Source organism: Terrapene carolina, unplaced genomic scaffold, assembly GCF_002925995.2.
Source record: "Terrapene carolina triunguis isolate 2854851 unplaced genomic scaffold, T_m_triunguis-2.0 Scaffold58, whole genome shotgun sequence".
NCBI lineage: Eukaryota > Metazoa > Chordata > Testudines > Emydidae > Terrapene > Terrapene triunguis.
In genome coordinates, this window is record NW_020664409.1 from 13225952 (window position 1) to 13253358 (window position 27407).

The following is a 27407-nucleotide window of genomic DNA, read 5'->3' on the forward strand; positions in this document are numbered from 1 at the left end:
AGAGCAGAATCAAGACCGTTGTGTGTGCGTGCGTGTGTGTGTGTGTGCAAGTGTGTGTGTGTGAAACAGGATCAAATGAGTTAGAAAAGAATAATACTTGGTCACTGAAAAAGCAGAAAAAGGGCAGGCAAATAAAAAACGTCAAGTGGTTAATCTGTTTGTTGGAGAAATGTGCACGAGTTAGAAAAACTGGGAATGCTTTGTTTTGATGAGCAGCCCAATGAGTTATCTGCACACGATGTTGAAAAATTGGCATGTTTTAAAAATTTATAAAAACACCCGTTTGACGACTGCCTAAGCATGATTTATGCTGTGGCCCTGGACTTCTCTCTCTTCAACTGTATACTTCACTAGAGTGTTTTTGTTTGTTTTGTTTTTTATTGAGACAAATTCAGTAAAATGAGAAAGATGAACACAGTAAAATTACACACATGGTAGAAGAAAGTTTAGCTTCATGGCAGTGCAGAGCTATCCAAGGAAATTTACTCCTTGAAATTTGCCATTTTCAGCTCTAGAGGGAAATCTGGAAGGCGCAGTTCCAGGAAGACTATTTAGTCAAACAGTACCAGATGCATGTGTGGGATTCACTTTATGCTTTGGTTATGAATGAATGTAGTCAGCTAGGAATTTGTTAAAGACAATTTTTTGCTTAAAGAATTATGGTCAAGATGTGGTTGATGTACTTGGCATGGCTGGGTCTGCTGTATTATGACTTGGGGGTTCGTGGCAATGGAAAGAAAGGGAAGCTTATACGAAGTCAGGTAGCATCGAGACCAAAACATGTGGCTCAAATGAATTCAATGTGTGAGCGGACATTTTATTTTTGTATAAAATGTGGCCACAATCATAGGGTGGTAGCAAAGAATTTGTAATAGGCTACTTACTATGTCCATCTTCAGAGAACTTCACAACAAGAATCCTCACATCATCTCTGTGAGGAAAGTATTATAATTTCCATTTTACAGATGGAGAAACAAGTGGAGATTTGCCCGATGCTCCCCACTGCCAGAGCCTTTCCCCATTGCCTCCCCTGCCAGAGCCTTTCACTGATATGTGTAGCTACACACCACAATGTGGCTGCAGTCAGCTTTACTCTGTGGCATGACATATCCTGCATGCCACCGCCAGGATTTGCCATCGACCTGATCATGCATTCACTGCAGTCAGATGAGGATTTTGATATTGACTTCAACAGGAACAAGAGCAAACTGAATATCATCTCTAGAGAATGTCTCAGACTAAACTTAAAGACAAAATGCAAAGCAAAGATAGGCTGTGATTCAGGAAAGTGTTTAAACACATGCATAGGTCCACCCCTTTTCAGTGGAACACTTAAGCAAATGCTTAAGAGCTTTCCTGATTATAGATACTTTACTGAATCAGGGTCATGGTGACTGTGGAATGGTAGTTCATTATGTATATTTCCTAATTAAACTCAAATAAACGTATATCAGTTTTTTTCCTGTGATTTGGATGAGTCAGTGTTACATAGTTACAGTGTTACATACAACTGCAGCATCTGATGAGATGACCCAGAAACTCAGAGAGTTCAGCCAAACTTTGATTATGTTCACATCCTCCTAGTTTTTTCAGAAGAAACAAAACATTCTATGGGGCGAGGTACCATACTACAAAGCTTCTATATCCTTGCTCTTGGCACGATAGACTGCCCACGGGCTCGGTGAAGTGATTTTTTCTTTATGTGTGTGCAATACACCCCCAATCCAACATAAAGACCTCATTCATATGCTGAATTAAAAACAGCAGGGCCAAATCCTGCCCGCTGCAGCTAATAGACTTCAGAAAGGCTTCCAGGGGGTTACAGAACAGAAAGTGGTGCAATTAATACAATGCCAATACAAATATTTGATTGCAAGGCTAATATTGTACAGTTTGATTCATTTTCAAAATTGATCTGTCAGGGATTTTTAAAGGTGAGAATCGTCCATGGAGAAAAGAAAATGGCTTGGGTTGTTTTTTAAACATGCATGCAAAGGGCACTTTGTACGTTTTTACAACGGTTTTCCAGGGAAATAATTGCTCAGTGCAGAACCATTGTTTTTCAAAACAAAAAAAACCCCAACCAAACAAAAAATAAATAAATCTGGTGAAAACAGTTTTTTTTAAATAAAATTAACAACTACAACACACGTACAAACACAAGGTATCATACTCATAAGGGAAAGATTTCTGCTTGCATTTTTTTATTTTATGAATACATATACAAGAGATGCATAATCTTCCATTATCCAGGCTTAAAAGTAACAGATTTTTTTTTTCAGAATAGCTTAAAGAAGAAAAATAAAAATTAAGGACAAAGGAGGTGCAACATATTCAAAACATACAGTTGATTATCTTGCTAAAGTTATTGCAGAAATGCAGACTGTGTGTGTGTGGGAGGAGGGGTTCAAAGCCTCACCAAGGATATTTCTGTAATAGGTTCCTCCACTCACACTTTATTGACATTTCTGAAGTACAGAGTGAATAGCATCTGAGAATTATATCATATATCAATTTTTATTTCTTTGGCAGTAATGTCTTTTAAAAGAAGGAGAAAAAAGTGTGATTCTGTTGTCAAAAGGCATTTACTTCTCTAATAAGATAAGTATATTAGTAGGCTGCAGCAGGATGCAAATAGCTTCAAATAGAAGAGCGTGTGATATATATGTAAATATGTATATAATGTAAAAATGCTTATTTTATATGAGAAAGGAAGATTTTTCAAGGTAACATAAAATGAACCACTCTAACACTAGCTTCCAGACTTGCTTTATTGGATCTATTTTTCTAACTACAAGTTAAGCTGACATCTGTCAAACTTTTTATTTTTTTATATGGCAGTCTACAAGAAATGTTTCATGCAAGTTCTACAATGCTAAACACAGGGTAAATAACTGGGATTAAACAGATTGGGAATTACAGACTACTATTAGGACCAGAAACAGCATAATATGTACATAGAGCCATATTATATTCTCATGTCTTCACAGTAATGTGCAAATGTGACATATATGGCTTTCAATATTTAAAAAAAAAGAAAGTAAGACATAATTGTACAGAATAATATATTTAAAAAATGTTTAGGAGAATTTCACTTTTTTGTGAAATCTGTTCAATTTTTATAACATTGTGGTTAATTAGTTACGACCTCAACACAGAGGTGTTGTTCAGGCATATTTCCAGTAGGGGTCGCTGATTCCTAAGGCACAATATTAACGTTAAACATTTTTAAATTAAACCATGCTCTCTCTTTTTTTTTTGGTTATATGAAATAAGAAGTCATTGCTAGTTATATAATAAGCAATTGATTGTACAAAATACAATGTTAAAGACTACGCTACAAGCCTATCTGGTGCGCCATAAACATTAGCTAATCTGAAAACATATTGTACAGCGTTGCATATTAAACATTTGTTTTTTGGTAATATTATTTTTCGTACATGTAGCAGAGAATTATAAGGCTTCCGTGGAATAATAAACTTATAATTGAACAAATATTTTACACTCTTTCATAATGGTATTTACAATTTCTGTATTTCATATTTTGCCATTTGGTAAATAATTATGTATTTTGTATGCATCCTTCTTGACTGTCTAAAGTGCTTGCTTAACTGCATGAGGAAAGAAAATGCATACCTGTCTTAGGTGTTACAAACCATCAACAAAAGTAGCTGAAACATTGTTTGGGATCTGAAATGCATTTGCAGAAATGGAAATTATTGCTGAATTCAGTGCCCTCGCCAGGCAATCACCTATATTACTTGTCATATATAAATATATGCATATATACTAGAATGTATGTACATGCATACACATACATCTATCGTGTAATAGATAGATTTCAATTTTTTTGTCCATCAACCTTATTATTTTGTGCTATTCAACATACTTGTGCTATGACTGAAGCCAGATTAAAATCAAAATCTTAACATGCTATGACTAACAATCCTATGATTCACTAGCAGAGAATAAGGACGGTATATGAAAAAAAGAAAGAGCTGAGATGACAAATCGGGAGGCTTTTGAAATGCACTGAGAATAAGGCAACAGGCTGTACATTACAGCAGAGGAAAAGCTGAAGAAATTCTGGAATTCATAAATGTATTTGACTTTGAGTAGGGATGTCATTCCCTTTCCAACCAGCTGTCTTGTGATTTTTAAAATATCAGTTGCCAGAATGCAAGCGTTATAGCTTCTGCACCTACAAATACTTTTTATGGTAGAAAATTCAAAGCCTTTTAAAAATGTCCTGATGCCACAATCTGGAAAAATAAGGCACTTCCAGGGTTGAATTCCAGTGGTGCCAAAAGGCTCAGTGCTGGGGACAAGCCATCAGCTTTTGTTGAATTTCCCAGTTTTATCCCATGAAATGTGCCATCTTAGAGTTTATTCCCTCCCCTTTTTTTCTCCTCTTGAGATGATTTTCTTTAAAGAAGATGTTTCGTTGGTTGAAGAGATACTTCTTTGTAGGCAAGAGGTAAATCTTCAGTTCCTAACATTCAGTAAGGCGGAAGATCAGAATGGTACCAGGTAATGTCTTCAGTTTATTCAGTTTCGACAGCTCTGTGCTGTAGCTGATATACCAGCTGAGCTAAAAGTATATGGATTTGAACTAGTCCAGTATTGCAAGCTCTGAATGGACATTGGTGCTGGAGAGGTCATTCCTGATAATTTCGTTTACTGTAAAGAAAGAACACAAGGGAAAAAAAAGAACGATTAGAATGAAACTGCTGTACAATTACTATTTTTTCTGCTGTAAAATACGTTAACTGAAGCTTGTACCAGTTTCTTCATGGTTTCGCTATCTTTTAGAACACTAAGTGTAACATTAGTAAGTAACTGATAGAGCCTGACCTATGTGCAAAAGAGCAGGATTAACCATGGTTATTAACATGCAAAATACATCACAAAAACAGCAGCATCTTGGGTCTTCTATTGCATTAAACATATTTAACATTTTTAATTAGTTACAAGTAAAAACATGTCATTTAGAACAAGCTCTGAAGCTCAAAGTAACGAACCCTGGAAAGTCTTAGAATACGTTATCTACTCCATGCAAATAGCCCATAGGACTGCTTGTTAGCCCTCTTTCCACAAGAGTGGTGTGCGCAAAACGCAAAGCTGCCGGGTGCTGAACTGAGCACTTGAAGCTGCAATGCCTCTGCAGAACAGGACTACGCATGTGGGCTCTTGCACTGTGTGGTATCATTAATAAATAATAATAATAATGATGATAAAAATGTGTGTGCGTGTTTCTCCATTACTGATAGCTGTAAAATGAATAAAAATACTCTCTTTTCATGTTGATCAACAGCCATGAATGTGTGAATAAAGAGTGAGAGCTGGGCAGGAGCAAGTTCAAACCCTGGCCAGAAATTGAAGAAAAGAATAAGCAAGACGCATTATCTCAGCATCAGCCAGTCAGACTGCATCTCCACTGATAAAAGCATTGTTTTCTTTACTCGTGACTCTTCTTTCATTCTCCTCACTCCCTCCCCTTCAAAGATCATCAACCCATATAGTTTCCCACACTCAACCTATGTCCATTTATCAGCTTGTGATTTTTGGCAGACGGACAGGAAATGACTGAACCTGGCAAAGGCCATCTACAGTGAACTGCACAACATCCCTTCTATTTCCACCCCACCTCCCTGCAACCACTGCGACCACTTGATTTACATGAAGATAGACAAAATGCCATCAGTGAGGCTGTCATCGCTGCTGAGTTTCCTAACATTACTGGGAGGCGGAAACACATGCCCACGTCATGGAATGACCATGGAAAAGCCCAAGTTTCCCTTCGCTCGTGGGCTGCAGTTCGCTGCCATCCAGATAACTCCATGTGTTTGTTGGCGAGAGCCAGGCCTGGCTAAAATCAACTTCCTGAAGCAATTAGTTGTTGAACATGTTTTTTCTTCAGACCTATTGCACATTTTATACCAACAGTACACGAATCAGTCAGGATTTGAGTCCCAGAAGGCGGTCAGTGGATTGATAGATACCAATTCATAAGCAGGTCCTTCTTCAGCCATGGACTAGCAGTGGTATTGGTGATTACCTATTCATTTAAAAAAACCTATAAGAGCAGTATGGAAATGTCATGTAAAGACACAAACACTTCTTTTGATGGTGCCATGGAGTTTATCTTTCATATTAGTAACCAGTGGAAACCAATTTAGGCCACAGCCCCTGCACTGTGACAAGGAGGTACGCTGCACATAGCCTATTAAGGGTAATAATACCACAGACTTACAGGTTACAAGGCTCAGGACAGCTTTCTGAACTGCACCTCTCCCCGAACGCAAACACTTATGCTGTGGGAAAGATTTTCCATGACAATCTTGTCAAGGAAGTTACCTTGATAAGCATCTCTGGCAACACTGGCTACACTACAAATCATATGGCATGTAAAATGTGGCAACAAGTGCAAACTACCTGAGGGCCAGATATAGAGTTACACCTTTGCTTCGACTCTATATGTTTCTTTAACACTGAATATAATCAGATATTATTCATACTACCACTTAGCCTTTATATATACTGCTTTAGAAATATTAATTTATCCTCACAACAGCTCTGGAAAGGAGGTAGATAGGTGTTATTATCAACATTTCACATATGGGGAAACCGAGGCAGTGAGATCAAGGAGCTCGCCCACATAAGTCAGTGGGAAAACCACTAGAACGTAGATCTCCTGACTCTCAGGCCAAGAGCATGTCATGTTCTGTAGTCTAGTCAAGGAAAGTGTGATTTACTTTAACTTGGAATACCTGACACAGATGTCAAGGGAAAGGTCAAAAAGCAGCAAAAACTGACCAAGGCAAACGGGAAAAAAATTCGAAAGCACCTAATTGAATTAGGAGCTAAGTTGTATATTCAAAAATGACTTCAGCATCTTTGGCTTTTTGAGCTATTGACATTCAGTGAGACGTAGGCTCCTAAGTGCCTTAAGTCACTTTTGAACATAGGACTTTGGATCCCTCAGTCACTTAAATGCTTTTGAAAATGTTACCAATCGCTATTCAGTGACTTTCTCAAAGTCAGACAGCAATTCCCTAGCGTTTGGTAATGGAATCCAGCCCCAAGATTCCCAACCCCATGCTTAGTCCACTAGATCACAACTGCCATTCACCAACATCTTGTCTAACTCAAAATAATGAAACCCAATAGTATCAGGGCCAAATCCGGGAGCTCTTGAAGTCACCGGGGATCAGGGGGATGAGGGTTTGTGGTTCATGCTCACCTTATATATAGTTTTCTCGCTATAGGTGGACTTTCACTGTTTTTCAGGTGTGACAGCCACGCACAATTTTCTGTTCAACAGATGTTGAACGACAGCCACTCCACCATGTTGTAAAAATTAAGAATGGTGATACTATTCAATTTACCTGTAGTGCACAAGCACTAATTGATGAAGCAGATGCCAAGAACATTTGTTGAACGACAGCTGCTCCACCATGCCAACAGATACCCAAGAGATAGTTGTACCTTGCCTACAATGTAGCCATTGTCATTGGATAGCCACAAAATGTCCAAAGCAAGGGAACTGAGATGTGATAAGGAACCAGAATAGTAGCTGGCAGCATGGTTCCACATCACTCTCATCTATTGTAACCTATAGAGAATTCAAGGATAGGTCTCCAAGTCTTTTCTGTGTGATTCTTTACTTCATTTCATTTTTTTTACCCTGCCAATAAATGAAAAGAACGAGTCCTTTAAAGCGTGTACTGGAATGAGGTTTACACTGAGGAACAAAGGATGGCTTGATGCAAAAGAATTTCTATCTTATTGCCCAGCAATAAGTATTGAAAGATTGTAAGTCTTGCAATACAGATACAAGTGGAAAATAACATCTGTCTGAAAAGATAAAAGGGGAAGGAACAGTAGAAGTATGCTAAAAGCGGGCTTTCCCTTGCTGCCCACTAAAGCACCTGAGCCTGGGAGGGAATGCCCTTCCGTGGGTGTGAGCAGGCAGAAATCATTCAGCATGTATGTGCGGTCTAGGACCAAAGTACGTGCTCTTTTATGTGATGTTTGCTGCGACTGACTAATGAAACTCTGCACTTTCTCCATCTACATGCATCTAGCACCTTTATTAAGAACCCTGCTTTTCTGTCAGTACCATATGGCTACAACCGGGCTCCACACAGCAAGTGAAATGCACTCCTACTATGCAGACCATAATGGAATGGCTCCTGCTCCCTCTTAGTTGCCTCTGGTCAAGCAAAAAATTCAACATGTGTTCAGTGAGATTCATCTATTGCTCTCATGTATGGGCAAGCTTTGGATTGCAAATCTGTTACTGAAACGAGGTGGTATGGTGTATATGGAGTAAGTAGCACAAGGACTATTTTGGCTTATGTTGGAGTTCATTTCTAAAGCAAACTTGGTCTTTGGGTTCAAATAACACAGGGCACATGACTGCTCACTTGCCAAAACATCCCAGTAGTAGCAGTATTTTGCACTCACATAATCCATGTTAACTAATGGCTTTACACACAGCAATTAAAATAACAATCATAGAACTCTGGTGCAGTATGTATTACTATACCCATTTTACACATGGGGAAACTGAGGCATGCAGAATTAACTAAGGGCTTGTCTCCAAAGAATAGGAATGTACACTAGAGGGGTGTGATTTCTAATGTGCACCATGCTGTGCACTAGCTGGCCCATATAGACCCGGCTAACATGAACGAAAAGTTCACTAGTGCACATTAAAGTAGTCCCATTTATATTAATGCACAGTAGGGCATTTTAGTTTGTGCCAGAAGGGTCTACATGGGCCAATTAGTGCACAACATGTTGATGTGCTTTAGAAATCACACCCCTCTTGTGCGCATTGCTGCTCCATGTAGATAAGCCCTGACTTGCCAGAAGTCGTACAGTAATTCAGGCTACGTCTACAATAGGGAAACTTTGTTGGTATAGATACACAGGTTTACTATACTGGGCAAATGTTCCTCGTTTGTTGCTTTGTAGCAGTATAGTAAAACGGCCCCATGAGTGAAACAAGCTATACTGATAAAGTGCAATTTTGTTGGTATGATTGCGTCAGCACTAGGGACTTGTGCCAACAGAGCTGTTTCAGTCAAGGATCACACCTCTTCATACCCTTGACCGTCATGACTATGTAGGCAGAAGTCTGCAGTGTAGACTTGGCCTCAGTGGCAGATCTGGAATAGAACTAAACACTCTAACTTTCAATGCCTACAGTCTAGAACAGTAGTTCCTGTAGAACAACAGATTCCTTCCTGTCAATTCAAAGAGCTGAGTATGATGATTTACAGTGCATTTGTCATCAGATTTTTTTAGTTTGTTTTTCTGGTGTTTTTTCAGGGGGTGGGGAGGTTAGGGGGAAGAAAGAGGTAGGCATTGTTGCTTTGGTAGCTAACACCTACAGTTCCCCACAATGCCCTCTCTTAACAGATATTTTCCATCTTCATGTTCAGCTTTTCCACTGACATCAAGTAAAAAAAAATAATAGTGCTGAGAAATGCAGGTAACATGTGACCATTGTACCTGTCAGAAGCCTGAAAGAGAAACCTTTCCTTTGCTAAACATCAGATGCCACTGCAGCAGGATGTGGTGAGCTGTTACACCACAATTTAGTTTAATAAGGAGTTTTTTCTTCTTATATTTAACTTTGCTTTAAAATGTCCTTGAAATGGAAACTTTTGTTTTACTAAATAGCAAAATCAATATCTCACGGATGCAACATGTAAAATTCCTATTTTTTAAACAGGGTACCGGATACAGGTCTGTCGCATCTTATACGCATTTAACATGCGCGATTTCAACTTTACGCGGTCGGCAAAAACAAAAACAAAAAAAAAGAGAAAAACAACAGTTTTAATACTATACCTGTAGTGTGGGCGATTTCGCCCGCCATTGAACTCAATGGGTTTTTGGCTATACGTGGTTTTCGCTTTACGCGCTAACCGTGGAACGGAACCCCCGCGTAAGATGAGACAGACCTGTATAGTTAAAGAAACATGGATTCTTTATATGGATAGGAACTTTATAGGAAATGAAATAGCTTTTAAATTTTTGGTCTATAGCATGGATTCGCATCACACATAAATAAAAGGAAAAGTTTTCTGCAAACTTCTGCTTTCCTTATATTTGACTACTGCTTTGAATAGAGATAACAATATTGCACTTTGGTTTAATAAAATTGTGGCGACGACACAGGAAAGGAAATAGAACACCAGGTTTGTGGTAGCTAGAGAGCTTCACAAGCTTCAAGCCAAAGAGCCTCCAGGAAAACTTTTCCTGGGGTTTTTATTTCTCTCCTTACTTTGTTTACAATACTTCTTAGTGGTTACATTCCTGCGCATAGAAAAGCCAGGCAGTATACATGCACATAAGATAACGAACCCATCTCTTGAGCGCGTGAACACCAGCTGCGAGGGTACAATCAAATCAGCCAAAAGGTTTTCCCAAACACAGACGCTGGGTTGAAGGTCACTCCTGCCTTGTAGCCATGGAAACAGTATGCCGTGACCATGGGCTGACAGTTTGGGAGCCATACATTCCTACAAATAAAATATTTATTCTTCCTAGGCCAAGTTCTGCTTTCCTTGCACACTCAACATCAAGTCTGATACACCACTGTGCGGTGTCCTTCCACTCAAATCAAAGGAGTTACATAGATGTAAAATGGGAATAATGCCAATGTGAAACAGGTCCATAAACTACTGGGGTAAGGTTTTTGCTGCACAAAGAACACTAGATCAGCTCCCCTATGGCTTTACAATATTATACTGTGTCTCAAGGGCCAAATGTTCCCAAAGAGACTCCAAAACAACAACTGACTTTAGAGCCACAGATGCCCAAAACTTAGATGTAGAAAGTTGCCTCCGTAGATTAAGAAGCCAGGAGAATGCCCCTTTAAGAATGTATCCTGATATGTATGAACTTTATTACAAATAATAGCCCCCTACCTACACTTCCGAGCTTCTGTTTCATAAAGTGTTTAAGGCGCCTACCCAGGAATATTTCTGCTACCACAGAGCTACTTTGCTTAGCTGTAGGTGCAAGTGCCTACATCCTTCTCCCTGCACACTGAGTAGAACCACAGCCGAGGCCGCAGTGAAGCTGTGCGCTACACTGCTCGGGGGGGGAGGGGGGGTTAAGCCCTTTGAGAGGCCTCTTTGCTTTTGCTCTTGCCTCTGCAACAGAATTGTACTGGTCCTGCTCCATTCAGGCCCTTCTGTGGCCCTCACTTGGGCTGGGAGCTGTAGCCTACAGCAGGTAAGAAGCTGGAGTTAACCCTTGGGTAATGATGTAAGATAGGTAGCACTGATTTTTTAAAATATATTACAGTAAGCCTAAGTACTTGACTAGGATGTAGGGAAGAGAGAATTTGACATTAACACAACTTTCCTTGTTCACCTTCCTTCCCTGATTATGTTTCAAGTTTCTGATTGGTTGAAGCTGGCAAGTTCGTCAGACAGCACTATGGGCCTGATCCAAAGCCCACTGAAATAAGTGACTTTCCATTGACTTCAGCAGAGTTGGATCGGGGCCTGAGAGTTCTGTATCATCAGAATGCTGAATGAGGCTGTGGGTTATAGTTACATTCCTTTCCGATTACACACTTTACCTATAAAGAACCCAAACCACTACCGATGTCTTTTTGCTCCAGGCAAGAAGCTACCTTCAGTGAACCCTCCCCCATCCCCGGTACAAATACTAGTAATGCTACATAAATAAATGATTGCACTTTGAGATTACAAATGCAACGGTGTTGGTGTTTCTTAACTTTACAAAAGGAGACACGGCCTGCCATTATCAATATCTTTCTGTATTAAAATACAGAACAGAATGACTTCTGTGTACTTCCAAGTTATTAAGGCAGAAAGGCTTGCAGTGGTATAGATGTGCACACTGTACGTCACCTGTTCCATGCGCTGCCATCTGCCTCCCCCCCCATCTCCCTTCCTCCCCACACGCGTAGCTCTCTACATAAGTCACTGCAAGGCTGCAAAATAATTACAAGAGGAAGTCTGATGGAGGTTTACAGAGGAAATGCCTGAGGGCTTATATTGATCAGGAGGATTTTACTGTACTCTGTTTGTTTCTTTTTAAAGAAGTCTGATATATTTAAAACAAAGAGGCATCAAAAGGCCTTCAGTTAATCACATATATTGTGAGTCACTAACATGTTGTGCATTTTTTATGCAAATGGAGATAGCAGCAGTTAAATGCTGTGAAGTCTCTTCTGATCCAGTTTTTTGTCCCATTGTTAAGAATGGTTATACAGCATGTTCAAAGGAATCTATTGCATCATATGCAGATCAGGCTTTTGTTAACAGCTGTTATGTTGTCTGTATATGCAGTGTTATACTGTGTGCATTTTGCTTAACTATGAACAGTATGGATCATCACCTTTAAGATGGAACAGAACAATAGTAGATTGCAAAGCTGGACCTGAACAAAATAAGCCACCTAAACTTGAACAAAACAAAAAAAAAGGCACCGACTGTATTCTCAAACAATTCATTCTGTTCGTGTTATGGATGTATACAATTATGTATTGATTCTACTGTGTACTGAGTTCAGTAGCTAATCTTTCCGTGGGCTAAGTGTCCTAAATTCCCACTGACTTCAGCAGATCAGAGGTTGCAAGCTTTGTGGAGCAGGGACAGCATTCTCTTCTCGATTTTGTACAGTACTGAGCACACTGTCTGCATTTGGCAAATGAATAATAAAAATAAAAGCTATATCCAAAGAAACAGAACATTAGAGACAATGAGGTTGGCACTAATACTATGTTTTCTTTTAGTAATGTAACATATTATGGCATTTGCTTTTGTTGCCTACAATGTCTGTCCTTTGATTTTTCCACTGGAGACTTCAAATCTAGATCCTTAGGGTTCCTGTACTATCATGTGACCTTATTTCAGATGCTACAGCTATGTAGCCCAAATGCGGTACATCAACGTAATCAACGAGGAGTCTGAAGTCACAAATTAATAAGTAGGAAATAGAAACACCACAAGGAAAATGCCTCCCCTGTTGATTTTTTTTTTTAAAGAGAAGTGGCTAAATATAAACACATAGACGGTTAGTAAATAGATACAGCTCCTGGTGTGCACTCTTTTGAAACAGTAGAATCCTACTTTTGTTGCCAGAGAGCCTTCCTCCCCTCCCTTTTAATAAGCAGCAATTCTCTTTTATGGATAAATGTCATCACTATATATATATATATCAATATTATATAACAATGATCGGGAAAAAATGGTCTTGTTAGAAGTTGTGTTTTAAAAGCAGGAACTATGCTATGAATAGAAAAAAATTATAATCAAAAAGTGGTGATATTAATTCCTGAGGTGCAAGTGAAACCACAGATCACTTTGAAACGTACTGAATTCAAAACAAAACATAAAAAAACCACCCCCAAACCCCAGTCTTGTGAAGCAATGGAAAATATAACTTCACACGTTCCATGCAGAAGTCAGATCTTGTATTACCTCAGGTGTCCTGGATGCATTTAAACCTTAAACTTATTTTTATCTGTTAATCATAATAAGCCATCACCACGGGGCATGCTATTTTTGGAAAGAGTGAATAGGACAGTGGAGCAAGTGAGTGACAACAAGTAGCAGGTTTTAATAAAACATGATCCCCAATATGAATGTAGGTTTGGCACGGATGAATAGTATTGTTAGACGTGACAGTCAGCCATTAACATGGAATAATTTTCCTACCTGCACTACCTGTTTCCTTATTTAGCCCGATAACGCCAAATAATGCAAAAACTTCCACAGTGGAAGCATTGTGGAGGGTTAAACAGGGAAAAGTTCCTCACTGAAGTGTGGTGACAACATTGTGTGGCAGTAACTTGATTGGGACTTTTGACTGGGTGCCCATTCTAAATGAGTTCCAGTCCCCAGCCTCACCATATCACATCATGCAAGACGTGCTAGTTTTATGTTTTTCATCCACCACAGATGAAAGCCTGGGAGCATTTTGAGTCTCTTTTCTATACATTTTTAGGGCCAGACCCTCAGCTGCTGGAAACAGCACTGAAGTCAGGGGAGTTCCACTGATTTACACCAGCTTAGGATCTGGCCCTTAACCTTTCCCCCCTATATTCTAAGGACAACAGTGATCAGACACTGTTTTTCTTAAAGCAGAAGTTTAAACTTGACAGACTATAACTGGCAGCCTTCACTCAGGCAAAACTCCCCCTGAGTTCAGCAGGGATTTTGCCTGAGTAAAGGCCACAGGATTTGGCCCGACATGATGCAAGCCACAGTCGACACACAAAAAGCGGTAAGGGGACAAATAAACCACATTTTAACCAAAAACATGTGTTTACGTTCCTAAGAGCACATGTAAGAGAAACAAAATAGGCACAGTTGCAAGTTTTATATGGAATTTCCATGCCACAAAAGACTCATGAGAATGTCACATAATGTTGCTGAGGCTCAAGATCAGTGGTGACAGAAGCTGGGTGGGATGGAAGAGAGGGTGTGTCTTCATCCCTAGGCATACAGACTTCTTTGCTACAGAAGATGCAGCTTCACCCCCTAACATTTGGAATGAAATGACTCAGACCGGTTCTAACTGACAATGAGGACTGGTCTAAACTTGGAGGGGGGGGGGGAGGGCGGTCGATCTAAGTTACGCAACTTCAGCTACGTGAATAACGTAGCTGAAGTCGACGTACTTAGACCTACTCACCGTGGTGTCTTCACTGCAGTGAGTTGACTGCTGCCACTCCCCCATTGACTCTGCCTGCACCTCTCACGGCGGTGGAGTACAGGAGTCGACGGGAGAGCACTCGGGGATCAATTTATTGCATCTAGACTAGACGCAATAAATCGACCCCCACTGGATCAATCGCTGCCCGCCGATCCAGCGGGTAGTGTAGACATACCCTCAATGTTACCTTCCATTTTATTTCCTAGAACAGAAAAACAGCACCCCCAGGATTCAAAAATCATGACTTAAATCCCCAAAATATCATGATAATGTCTTAAAAATCATGAGATTTTCAAAATAATACATTGTGGGGCTCCTGGTTTCTGAGCATTTAGGCTTCACAAACTTCATGTTTTCAATCTTGTCTCCCCAAGTATGACAGTTAGAATTTTTTTTTTTAATGAAAGTTGAGATTTCCATGCCATCTCCTGATTCCAGTAGGTGGGGCTTTAAGAAAAACACTGAATATCACAAGACTCATGATAAAATTGTGAGCTAGCAACATTTGAAATAATTGGCCTTCCATCCAAGGTTCTCAAAGCATTTTACAAACAAAAAATAACCATAAATAAAAGCCACCTGATGTTCAGAGGAACTGAGCAGCTCCCATGGAGACAAGCATCTTTGAAAATCAGGCCACTTTTATTTAAGTATTTAGACACCTATTTTTAGATTCCCACATTTGAAAAGTTTTGACCATATAATTTTTGCTGTTTTCTCAGAATTTTAATCTGACTGCATGTGACGTAGCTAACTCCTGGACCACAAGCTAAACAGCACAAAATTGCACCAGGTTGTAAAGTGTCCACATTTTATTTGACTATGTTGCAAGTCACCAGTACCAGCGTTATCTCAACAACCAACCAAACTACACAATAAGCAACTGATAAGATCCTGACTCATTTTAGTTTTGCATCGGTTTTCTGTGTGGGTGCATTCGCACACTTTATACTTTATCTCAGTGAAATCTCACAGTCTTAACTCACAAGTACATCCTCCAGTGCCATATAGTGATAAAAGAGTGACAATTACAAAGAGAACTGGCCACAGAAATGCTCTACTTCCATATGCTTTGTAGCTTCATATGGGTTCTCACATAAACTAGTGATGAGAAAATATTAGTAATTAATGGTTAGCCTGTGGCTGCTTTGCCTATGGTTACAGGGGGTACTGACTGCCATTCCAGAGAACCAGGTAGTTACATGGGAGTGAAGGACACTAACTACCCTCAGCTCCTGCCTCCTCTACAACAATCTAGTCAAAGCCTTAGAGCTGTTGCAGAGGCAACAAAGGAAGACGGTCAAGTAGCTATATGAGGTGGCACTGAAAATCATGCAGTCCTCTGTGTCTGCCTGCTTGCCTGCTCGCAGTCAAAACAGTTTTCAACGCCACTGCTGGAATGGGTAATGAAACTGGTAATTTTCATGGCGTGGCGGGGAGGAATAAGGGGCTAGCTCAAGTCCCAAGTACCAAGCATGTTGCTGAAGTTTAGTATCAGGGAACTACTGTCTCTGGCTTTTATTACAGCTCTGAGGGTACTATCTCCTACCCCCTACATGCACATGCATATGTATGTCTGCAGCTGGCTATCTGGAAAAATAAAACTCCAGTGTTCTGGAGATTGCCCAGATCTAATGTATGTGGGCCACCATTAATCTAGCTACAGAATATGACTTGATACTCGTGCTTGACTTAAGGTAGGGAATGACAGAGGGAGGTGGTGAGGAGGAACCCATTAGAGAAAGAAAGTTCGAAGCACAGCACTATTTTTCCTTTCTTGTTCTATTTTATGTCTCCTTAGAAGTGAAATTCATCCCTGTGAAGAGGGCCAGCATGTTCCAGTTAAGTCCTTAAAACAGAGCTTAAGTACTGCACAGTTCTTATTTGGCCTTCTGCAACTGGGTAATTTCACCCTGCATATCTACTATTCTCTCCCCTTCCCAGGTAGGAGGTATTTTGGATGGGGTTGGTCAGCCGCAAGCGGTACCATATGGCAACAATACCAGATTATCCTGAGAAATATGGTGCAAACTGAAATATTCAGGGATTGCTTCAGACTTTGAGTACTTAACACTCAGCTTTAGGAGGTCCAGGCAGGTTAGACTAACTTTGGCATCTCAGTGTTACCACTACGGACATATCGGGTAGAGTACTTTAATACTTGTCCATATCATGTATCCAGAAACACACCTCAATGCTAGAAAAAGCTGGGCACACCTGGAGAGTAGTATATACAGAAAAAGAACAAACATTTTTTAGAATGTGTTAGGAAGGGCTGATGAGGAATTCCTATTATAATCAAAGTAGTGGCTTAGCCTGACAAAATATCATCTCTCTCTCTCTCTCTCTCTCTCACACACACACACACACACACACACATTGGGGTTACATAAGGGAAGCGGGGAACAAAACAGGGTCTATTGATTTCAGAGTTTAAAAAGAGCCAAAACAAGATTGAATTTCTCTATTGATTATACAATTATTAATCTTTATAGAAGCTTTTCTAACATTGCACATAATGAGCAATTCATCAAAGTATATTAGGTGCCATGGAGGTTGCATTTGATATAAAGGGGTCATTAAGTTTCTTGTAATTGCACATTACTGGAGCTTTAGTTAGTTCTAAATCAAATCAACAGGACATACATGTATGGTCTCTAATTGACTTAATGTAATAATAGGGTGGCCCCTGGTGATCATCAGGAACACTCTTCAATGAGCAGCCTTTCGTTAGTGTTTTTAAAAGACTAGCTCAGGTGCAGCTGGGGCATATCGAATAAGCCAAAATATATATACATAAAATGTAGTGCGAAAGAAGGTGGGTCACAGGTGAGTTTTCATCAAGTATCCTTTTCCTTTCACATCCGGGAACAAGTAAAAGACCCATTTCTGCTTCCACTGAATCAATGGCAAAATTTGGAGTGACTTCAGTGACTTCAGTGAGCACAAGATTGGGCCTCAAAACTAGAAATGGCTTCTACAGATAACAGGACATATTCAAACCTTGTCTGAGCAGGTGCAACACTATTGACTTTATAGGAATTGACATGTTCACACCAGGTCCACATTTGTCCCAATGTGTGCAGTAGATTACATAAAGCCTAAAGCTAGATATTTTTAAGGTTGATAAATTTACACACACACATACACACTCTTGACATTTGTGTGTACAAAAGGGTAGTTGCTCAGGCAAAGTTGTAATTAGGTGCTCCTGGCTGAAAAGGTGTCCTGAAAAGATGCTCTGTGAAGGTCCAAAGTACAGCAGCCCACTATGGTTAGGATATTTGTAGTAGTAAAAAAAACAAAGGCTTGATACTGCAGCAACTGCACTGGAAGGAGTTCAGCAAGGAGATCATAAGTAAGGCTAAGATTTTGTCACGGTTATTTTTAGTAAAAGTCACGGACAGGTCACAGGCAATAAACAAAAATTCACGGAGCCAGTGACCTGTCCGTGACTTTACTAAAAATAACTGGGGGGGGGGAGGGCTAAGTAGGGGGAGGAATGGAGTCCCATGGGTGGGGCGGCGACTGACAGGCTGAGACCCCCTGCAATGGCCACAGCTGCAGGACAGGGACGCACAGTCCAGCTGCAGCCCTGCCAAATCTAGGCGGCAACGGGAGGTTGGGGGGGAGGGAAGGCGCAGGGCGCTGGGAAGCCATGAGGGGGCAACACGGCACTCACTGCAGCCGCTGGGCAGGGGCACACGGCCCCAGCTGCAGCCCACAGCAGAAGCTGTGGGGATGGAGCACAGCGGGAGGGTGCACAGCCCCCACTCTGAAGCTGGCTGCAGCTGCGGGACAGGGGTGCATAGCCCGGCTGCAGCCTCCCGCCCCTGCAAACCGCAGGGCAGGGGCTGCAGGGTCCTGGTTCCAGCCATCCAGCCCCAGTTGCAGCAGGGATGGGGCGCACAGTCCCGCCTCCAGCCCTGGCTTCAGCGGCTGACAGCTGAAGTGGAAGAAGTCACGGAGGTCCGATAAAGTCACGAAATCCGTGACTGCTGTGACTAAATCGTAGCCTTAATCATAAATCTCCCAGAGACTTTATAAGCTACAGAGTCATGGAACCCTGGTAGGCTTCCTCTTTTCGTCCCAAGTCATGTCTCTCCACTATATCTCATTCTAAGGAGCTTCTTCACTTGTTTTAGTTGCAAAATCACCTTCGTTCCACACAAATTTGGCATCCCCTCACTTTTGTTCTTGAAAGTTATTTACATCAGTAATAAAGAATTATGAAAATGAGGATTTAAAAAGAGAAGAAATGAATCCAACAGTGTTTTGGTCTTCTTGAATTAATAGGGATTTTTGGTATCTCTCATCTTGGGACTCTGTCGTGCATGTGTTCCACTTTTGGGCCCTGGCAGGTTAAGGGGTAAGCCCTCAAATTTGGTTTAGTTTTAGATGCTTTTACAACAGTTACCAAAGTTATACAGAAAGAAAGCTCTCTGTCATTGGATGTTTTTAAGGACAGGCTAGACAAACACTTCTCAGGGATGGTCTAGGAGGTATACTTATTTTTTCCTCATGATAGGGGGCTAGACTAGATGACCTCTTAAGGTCCCTTCCAGCCCTATACTTCTATGATTCTGTGATTTCAGAGTGCCTTATGGAGTGCAAGGCTTGGTGTTGATGTGTCTTCCAAACCACTGATGTGTTTGTGCTGGCAAGTATGCAATGCCTGCAAACAAAATGTCACGTGCACATTTTGAGTGAGGTTGTCATTGTGACCAGAAATACATGGTGAAGGCTTGATTCTGTTTGTCAATATTCAGCACATAATTTCTTCTGTCTGAAGATGAGAGGACAGCCATTGATGATTTGGTGTGTAGTCATGAACTGTCCTGTGCAAAAAGGCTAATATTGTTGAGTTGATGGTGTATCAGAGAAGCAGAAGCAACTCACTTTTCAGCATGTTGGGGAAAAGCTGACAAAACCTCACACAATATTTGGTCAGAGTCATTTAGTCATGAGTATGTCATTCCTATCCAGTGTTAAAAACAGAGCGAGAAGTTAAAATTGGCAATATGTACTGGCGGGAATGGCACAGACAAAGAGTCATGTGACAAATGTGGCGTGAGGTTGTCACAGAAACCAGATGTCTGTGGCGAAATGTCTGTAGCAAGATGATGTGGCCCTTACCATAACATGAACTATACTTAATTCCATGGGATTTTGTTTTAACCACAAAAGGGTCAATTACTAAAAACCCATGGAATTCTAAGAGACATACATGTTCTATCTGTTAGTGGTCCTTGCACTAGCAGAATTCAGGGGCCTGATTCTGCTCTCACGGCAGTTTTACATTTAGGTAACTAAACTGGGTAAAAATCTCTACTAATATAACTCATTGCAGTCAATTTGGCCCAGAGGATTTGGCCCAAATTTTGACCTGAATGGAGTTACTCTGGATTTATACCAGTGTAAGGGAGAACAGAATCAGAACCTAGAGACCAGATCCTCAGACCACCCAGGTCCCTTTGTGTCGCACTCATGGTTTTAAAGCCATCAGCTAAGGATCTCCCCACTGGAATAGTCAGGATAGAGTGCGTGGGACCAGAGTGTTGCTGCACGCCTGTTATCCTTGGCAGCCAGGCACAAATTAGAACAGCTCTGAAGTGGCTCTTATTTTCTCTGGAGGCCAAATAAGCCTCAGGATTAGGAAATTGGGATGGTGATAAAACACCTTTGCTTTGGCCCCTCCTCCCAGCTCTCAAGTCCTGTCGCCAAACATAGCTTGTCTGGACCCAACAAATGGCCCTTAGTGTGGACTGACAAGGTTGTGTGGAGTTATTGGCATATAGTAAACACCAGGTCTGGCTGCAGAAACTCAATAAGCTCCATTGACTGGTAAGAACTGAAAAACTCACCACCCTACCTTGCTAGCTTGAAGCATTACATACAGAACTCTGCTGAGTGCACTGATATTCACAGGAGAAATTTATTCTGCCACATGATCTAATCACTGACAAACCTGCTACACCACTTCCATCTTTGAAGAGCTAGGAAAAAGGCACTTGAACAAGAGAGACATAGAATGTTCTTTTTTTAAGCACACTTAAAGAGCTGGAACATAATTCAAAACACTTCCACTGTACTTTCTAAACAATCACTTACAATCAGCCACAACAATCTGTCCTGCTATTTCTTGAGCACTTGGAAATACTCAAAAATCTCACCATGTTGGGATCTGAAAAGTTACAATGGGATTCCCCTGGTAAGGATTATGATTCTGCAGTACACAAAAACTTACTGGGAATTCAGCGTGCACTTTGATCGACGCAGAGACAATTTAGGCAATAAAATTGTGTGAAAGAGCTTTAAAACTATATGAGTAGCCTTTTCTTTTTAAAAATCTATTTACACAATGAGTAAAACTGGCTGCCTCTATCAGAATGCTAAGTCACTTGGGGTGATGGACTCAGAAGTTTAACCGGAAGGGATAATCACCTCCAGTTTCTAATACAGCAGACATGGAGAATCTCCATAATGACAAACTTGGGGCCTGCTCCTGAAATGTGCTGAATGCTCCCAACTCTCCAATGGGAACTCCACATGCTCAGCACCTCTGAAAACTAGAACGCTTAGTTAAGGTGCCTAAATATAGACGTAGGTACATAGCCTTAGAGCCCAAGTGTCTAAGGTTTGGCCCTAACTTCAGAAATAGCCTTGTGACAGGAAGTAAAAACAGGATTGTATCGGGTGCTGAGCATCCTCAACTCCCACAGAAATAATTGGGAACTCAGAACATTTCAGGTTTGGGCCCTAGAAAAGTAAGAAGGTACTTTATTGGTGTAATAAAAAAAAGTTGATTGCAAAAAAGGCTTTGATCAAAGATTGTGTAGACTGATTTGTGTTTGCTCCATGCTATAGCATTCCTAGTACACCACACCTTTTGTTAAACAGTATTTAATTTAACAAATTATTATCGACAGTAGCTTCTGTCTACTCACATATCTGAAATACTTTCATTCCAAATTGTTTTGAGAGGAAATGTTATAAAGAATGGAAACCTGGCATTTAATCCAGTGGAAACCTCCATTGTTTCCAGTTTACAGAATAGAAAAAAAATATAAAAAGAATATCAAACATTACTGCTAAGTATAGAGATGAAAGATGAATAGACACTAGTGATAGGGAGTTAATGCACTACATGCATTTACCTGCACTTGGATAGAGTTCTAAAGGGTGGATCAGACTCATCTTGCTGTTTTCTTTCAAAAACCACGTAGACACATAATTAAGAGCCAAGTTTCGCCAGATGAACATTTTTAACTTTTTTTTTTTGTTACTCACGAAATAAATCCCTTGAATTTTTTTCAGAGTATGGATGAGAGGCTCTTCTGGTCAAGACACAGAACAAATATTTACAGGTGCTGGGGAGACACCACTTCCTCCCTCTAGGCTTCAACCTAGTGTCTGTCACATAATTTTATCCCTTGAACAATTTTTTTTCCCAGTGATCTGCCAAGAGGAAATAACTTTGCTGTATTGGGAGTCTGGGAATCCTAGAAAACAATCTTAAATCCATAAAATAATTGAAGTGCACTTTTACCGAGCTGTTCAGTTCGATTCCGATTTTTATTACAATGTCAACAAGAGTTTAATTTGTTTTAAAGTTTAGGTTCTTAAATCTGAGTGATATACGGTAGTTTACAGCTTGCTGGCAACAGCTACTGTGGAAAAAAAATTGAAAGTGCATATAAAGGCGGGTCTAAATTTGACATTGTGAAAGCAGGGAGCTGTGCCAAGAGCAGCAAACAGCATGGCTTTCCCAGTCCTGGCTGGCTTTAGGGACTGCTCACTATTGACATCAGTCGCTACGGGATACACTTCCCTGCTCTAACAAATCTCATCTGGAGACTGCAATTAAAAAAGAAACGTCTTAAAATGTAATTTCTCTCCCTAAAACATTTACAGATGTTAACTAGATTGCTAATGGTGTAAGATGTCTGTGGGCGGACGTCTTCCTCCTTATCTGCTGTGTCAAATATCAAGAATTCTTTATTAAAAAACCCACAGTTCTAAAGGTGACATCTTTTGGAGGACTAAGGGGTGGTTAATTTTTTTTTTACTAGATCCCTTACTGAATTGCAAGATTTTGGAGGGGGGCTACCCATCAACTGTCTGTTTCTTTTTTACATTCTTCTTTTTTTTTTCAGTCAGTTTTTAGAGGTAGCTTGATTCAAAAATGAATGTATTCAAAATGGCTACAAATTTCTGCAGTGAACAGATTAAGTAGTATTCCATCCAAACTTTCAAATAACAATAACAATCGTGATGTAAGTTTTCTGCTTTAGAGACTTTGCCATGTATTTTCCGTCAGTACCCTTGGCCAGTGTATTTTTCTAAGCGATGTTAAATGCATTTAGAGAAACACACTGGACGAACCTGTAAACGGATCCTCTTTATGTGTACACGGGACATGAGAGGGGATAGCATAAAAATGGATGAGCTTTTAGAAGCACTTGTCTCTGGGGACTCAAAAGGGGGTTTTCTCAGCTGGTTACAGACTGTGCAAGCAGAAGTCAGTTCTGCACACGTGTCAGTTCCACCTCTACAGTGTAACTGAAGTGGAACTTTTCTCTGAGCCAAGTACTCTGTGATTTACACAGCCGTATCAAATAACTCTGGAGTACCCTGCAGAAGGTGATGGCTAAAACCTCAGTTCTGACATACGCAGCCCAGACACAGTTGTCTGCTTGCGCCTTCTTTTTTTTTTTTTTTTTAACTGGCTTTGATTGGAGCCAGAGCCTTGGGTAAAGCAGAGGAATTTCTAGATTTTTCTGAGTGCTGTGAGCTCTTGCTGTTTTCCGGTACCTACTTCCTGCCATATCTAAAATAACAGCAGCTGCAGGGGCCTGATAGAGAAGAGTTCCAGGGGACAAATTCACACAAATGGGGTGGGAAAGGGAAAAAAAAAAGGGAGAGAGAGAGAGACAGTTATTAGTGAGTTGATAACACACACACTACATCAGATTCATTGTTACGGTTGATAGTCTTGTATGCTGTGGGCCTTGTTAGAACAAAACAAACCCTGTAATTTGGCCATGGGAATGATAACTCTTAGCGCTCACTAGGATAACAGAGGTAGTTTTACTGCACTTGTCCTATTGTACTGAGTATCAAGCCTTGATTAGCTAATGTCTCTGCAGGCCAGATTAGCAAAGATGAATGTTTTGAGCTAGAGGCTTTAATGTTCTCTCTTTGTCATGGCTGTAGATAGCTGCAATGCAGTTTTTGTACATATACAGCATAAGGATCTCTGCTTGCAAGAAAAACATTATAGAGCACCGAATGATCTCAAATAATCCCACATTCAATAAGAAAAAACATTAAGGTAATGTTATGGTTTCCATATTGTAGGCCATGAAATGAATACAGAAATTCAAGAGACTTGAGAAAGGAATGAATTAGCCGTAGATACTTCAAATGCCCATACTAAGCTATGCTAATGCAAACATATGACCACTGGACCTGGTAACATTCTATAGGCTGTGGGTATAATTCTGATCTCACGAGCACTGGTGTAAAATATGTGTATGGTAACTCCACTTACTTCGGTGTAAAGAAGATCAGAATCAGGCCTGTATATCTGCCACTGAAAATATGTGTACTACTCACAATTAGAACCCTGTTGACTCTGTAGGAGTGCTGCGTGTATGTTATGGATTTTACACCAAATTTTTAAAAAAACGTTTTTTTGAAGGCACAGAAAGTTAGGACAGTCAAAGTGATAGCCCCCCAAGTATCTATACATCATCCCCTTTGTGCACAGATCATATTTCAGATTATTGTATATACCCTTAACCTTTATATATTAACGTAATATGACTCCAGTGGGCTTTGGACAGGCCCATAATGAATACAAGCAAATATGCCAGGTGAGACTAAATACACTGTTTCTGTTACCATTGCATGTTATTTGAAATAGTTTAATATGTATATGAGACCACCTATTGGAATAAAAGCAAGGAGGACTGGTTTTCTTCTCTTTTTACACAAGTTATGAAACACTGTAATTTCACTGACTTCAGGGGAGTTACTTCTGATTCCCATCACTGTATGTGAGAGGGAAGGATATTTAGAACAAGATAGATTTACTCTCCCCACCACTGGCAAAGAAAAAAAATTAGAACTTGAAAAAAATATTCATACATAGCTATCTTGAAGAAGAGTTCTTAAAATAATTTTAAGAATTTATGTTTTTTCTTCAATGATGTGGCCCTCTCAATTTAAGTTTATCATTTTGTTTTTTCCTGTTTTAATTCTGTATCCTGATAACTTGCTGAGTTTAAAATTTCAGTTAATGAAAGTATGTAGGGCATATTAGGGATTGTGCTGTAAAGTAGAGTATCATCCACAATACAGAGTGAAATTCAGCCCTATTCAGAGGCCCTCACAAGCCCTATGAATCACTTACGTCCTGCCTTTAAATAGAGCTTAAGTGAGGACTTAGGACTTGCGTTGGCCCTCGCTCAAAGCCAAATTTAACCACAGTAAAAGCATTGTTTTATATTCAACCACCAATATGCCAGACATTGTTGGATGATCTCAAATTAGCTGATCAAAAGGCTCTCAAGAAGGTCACAAGTAACAGGAGAGGAAGTGGGTAGCCTTGTTTGAACCCTCTTCCTAACAAAAGCAGGATGATATGTTTATGTTTCTAATTCTAGCCATAGGTTTGTTATATATTGATTTAAACCATTTAAAAAATAAAAACTAAATCAAGTTTTTAGTGTTGTTAGAAGGCAATCCCACTCCACCTTATCAAAGGCCTTCTCAGCATTTAGATTCTTTCTTCTTGTTGTTTGAGTCCTTAGTAATTTTCATTATTCCAATAAATTTGGCCTTGCTACAAAGCCTGTGTGATCTGAATATACAAGGTTAGGCCCTGATTCAGCAAGCTGTCTCATATGGATACAGGGCTCCACTTGCACACAGCAACTTGCAGAAGGCGGCCTTAGTTAACACTTTCTCAAGCCTTAAAGTTTCAATTTGCAGGAATATTTTACAGTCATAGTTCAAGGAGATTGTTCACATTTCATTGGTTCTCTGCTTGGTTTAAGACAGAGATACCAGTAGTAGTTAAACTGAACTGTTGAGAAGAGCTTTCTTTTTCAGTTATGTAGATGAATGCCTTAGTAAGTATCAGGGTGATTTTGGTCTGGAAGCACTTATGAATTTCTGGTGCATACCATTCGGTCCAGGTGCTTTCCCTGAGTTAATATTAAATATAGCTTTGAAAACTTAAGCAGATGTTATACTTTTTTTTTCAAGTTCTAATTTTTTTCTCTGCCAATGGTGGGGATGGTAAATCTATCTTATTTAAATATCCTTCTATAATGAATTCCTGGGATTCAGATGAAAATCATGTATGATAACATGTTGCAAAACTTTTATTTATTTGTTTGTGACAATTATTATTATTTCCCAGATTTGGCATATTCAGAGCTGATCAAAGTCAATGGAAAGATTTCAATAAGGTTTGGATCAGGCCCTAAGTGCATTTTGAGTTTCATCTTTTTAAAGCTACTAAGTAAGGAGATTTCTTGTTTCATTCCTCCAACCATATGCTCTGGTGTTAGTACATGTTAAAGCTTTCTCTGCCTTTCCAGAGGTTAATTGTCTTTATTCTCATCTAGAATTCCTTCATGTAATAAGCATCTCTAATATTTTTTTACATGTTTTCTAACTGGTGAGCCATCTAATCAATAAAAAATCTACTTTTTCTGTTTTTCTCTTTGCTTTTTGTGTGAATACTCTGTTACTGTATGTGACCCCTTAAAGCTGATTTGAGTGCTTGTCAGTAAGTGAGGTGTGACTGGACTGTATTAGTATTTGTTTGCTCAAAGAGTAATTTTCCACCTTTTATCCGATTTTGGAGTTATTTGGGCCACATTATACCCTCCTGCTGAAAAGCTGTGGGAGGGAACTTTGTACATGGATATCTCAAAAGGATATCCATGCAGAGATAACACCAAATTATCCTGCCAGGATCAGAGGAGGAGGTTTGCTCTTCTCTGCCCCATAGAAAACTTACCCAAACCACATGGATCCCCAAATATCTTCAGGAGGCCAGAATCATCTGTACAGAGGCTCTGCACCCCTGTTGTGGCTCTGGCCACTGCTCGCTGGCAGTGCTGCTCCACAGACTCATGCTACCAGGGACTCTCTGGCCATTGCTGCTCCTGGCTGTATTAATTTTTCCTGTGTGACTTACATGGGACCAGAGCAGGGATGATGTGAGTCCATCCTGGACTTACCCCAAGTCAGTGACAATCAGTCACAGAACCATAGAGTTTAAGGGCAGAAAGGACCACTAAATCATCTAGTCTGACCTCCTGTATATCACAGACCACCAACACCACCCACACGCTAAGCCCAACAACGCTCTATAAAGGTAATTTAATGTTGCTTTTTAATTCCCATTGGTTTAGTTTAATCCTTTTATGTTCAATGCACCCCCTGTCATTCCCCCCCCTCCCCCACACACTGACATTATCATCTTTAGATAATATTTTCCATAGCAGTTAAATCATGGGCTATTGTTATTCATTATGACAGGTTTCAGAGTAGCAGCCGTGTTAGTCTGTATCCGCAAAAAGAACAGGAGTACTTGTGGCACCTTAGAGACTAACAAATTTATTAGAGCATAAGCTTTCGTGGGCTACAACCCACTTCTTCGGATGCATATA

At 40.1% G+C, this 27407-nt stretch overlaps 1 protein-coding gene across 2 annotated transcripts in view; it reads right to left on the bottom strand.

Annotated features, from left to right (window-relative positions):
• Nucleotides 1-3250: 3250 nt before the first annotated feature.
• NFATC1 (nuclear factor of activated T cells 1) overlaps nucleotides 3251-27407 on the bottom strand; it is a 147347-nt gene continuing 123190 nt past the window's right edge. The window contains exon 10 of one of the 2 annotated variants that reach the window (XM_024206820.2): nucleotides 3251-4680. In XM_024206820.2, the coding sequence (XP_024062588.2) occupies nucleotides 4613-4680 (68 nt within the window). In that variant the 3' untranslated portion in view covers nucleotides 3251-4612. The remainder of the gene's footprint in view (nucleotides 4681-27407) is intronic. The other variant, XM_024206821.2, reaches the window with a different exon arrangement.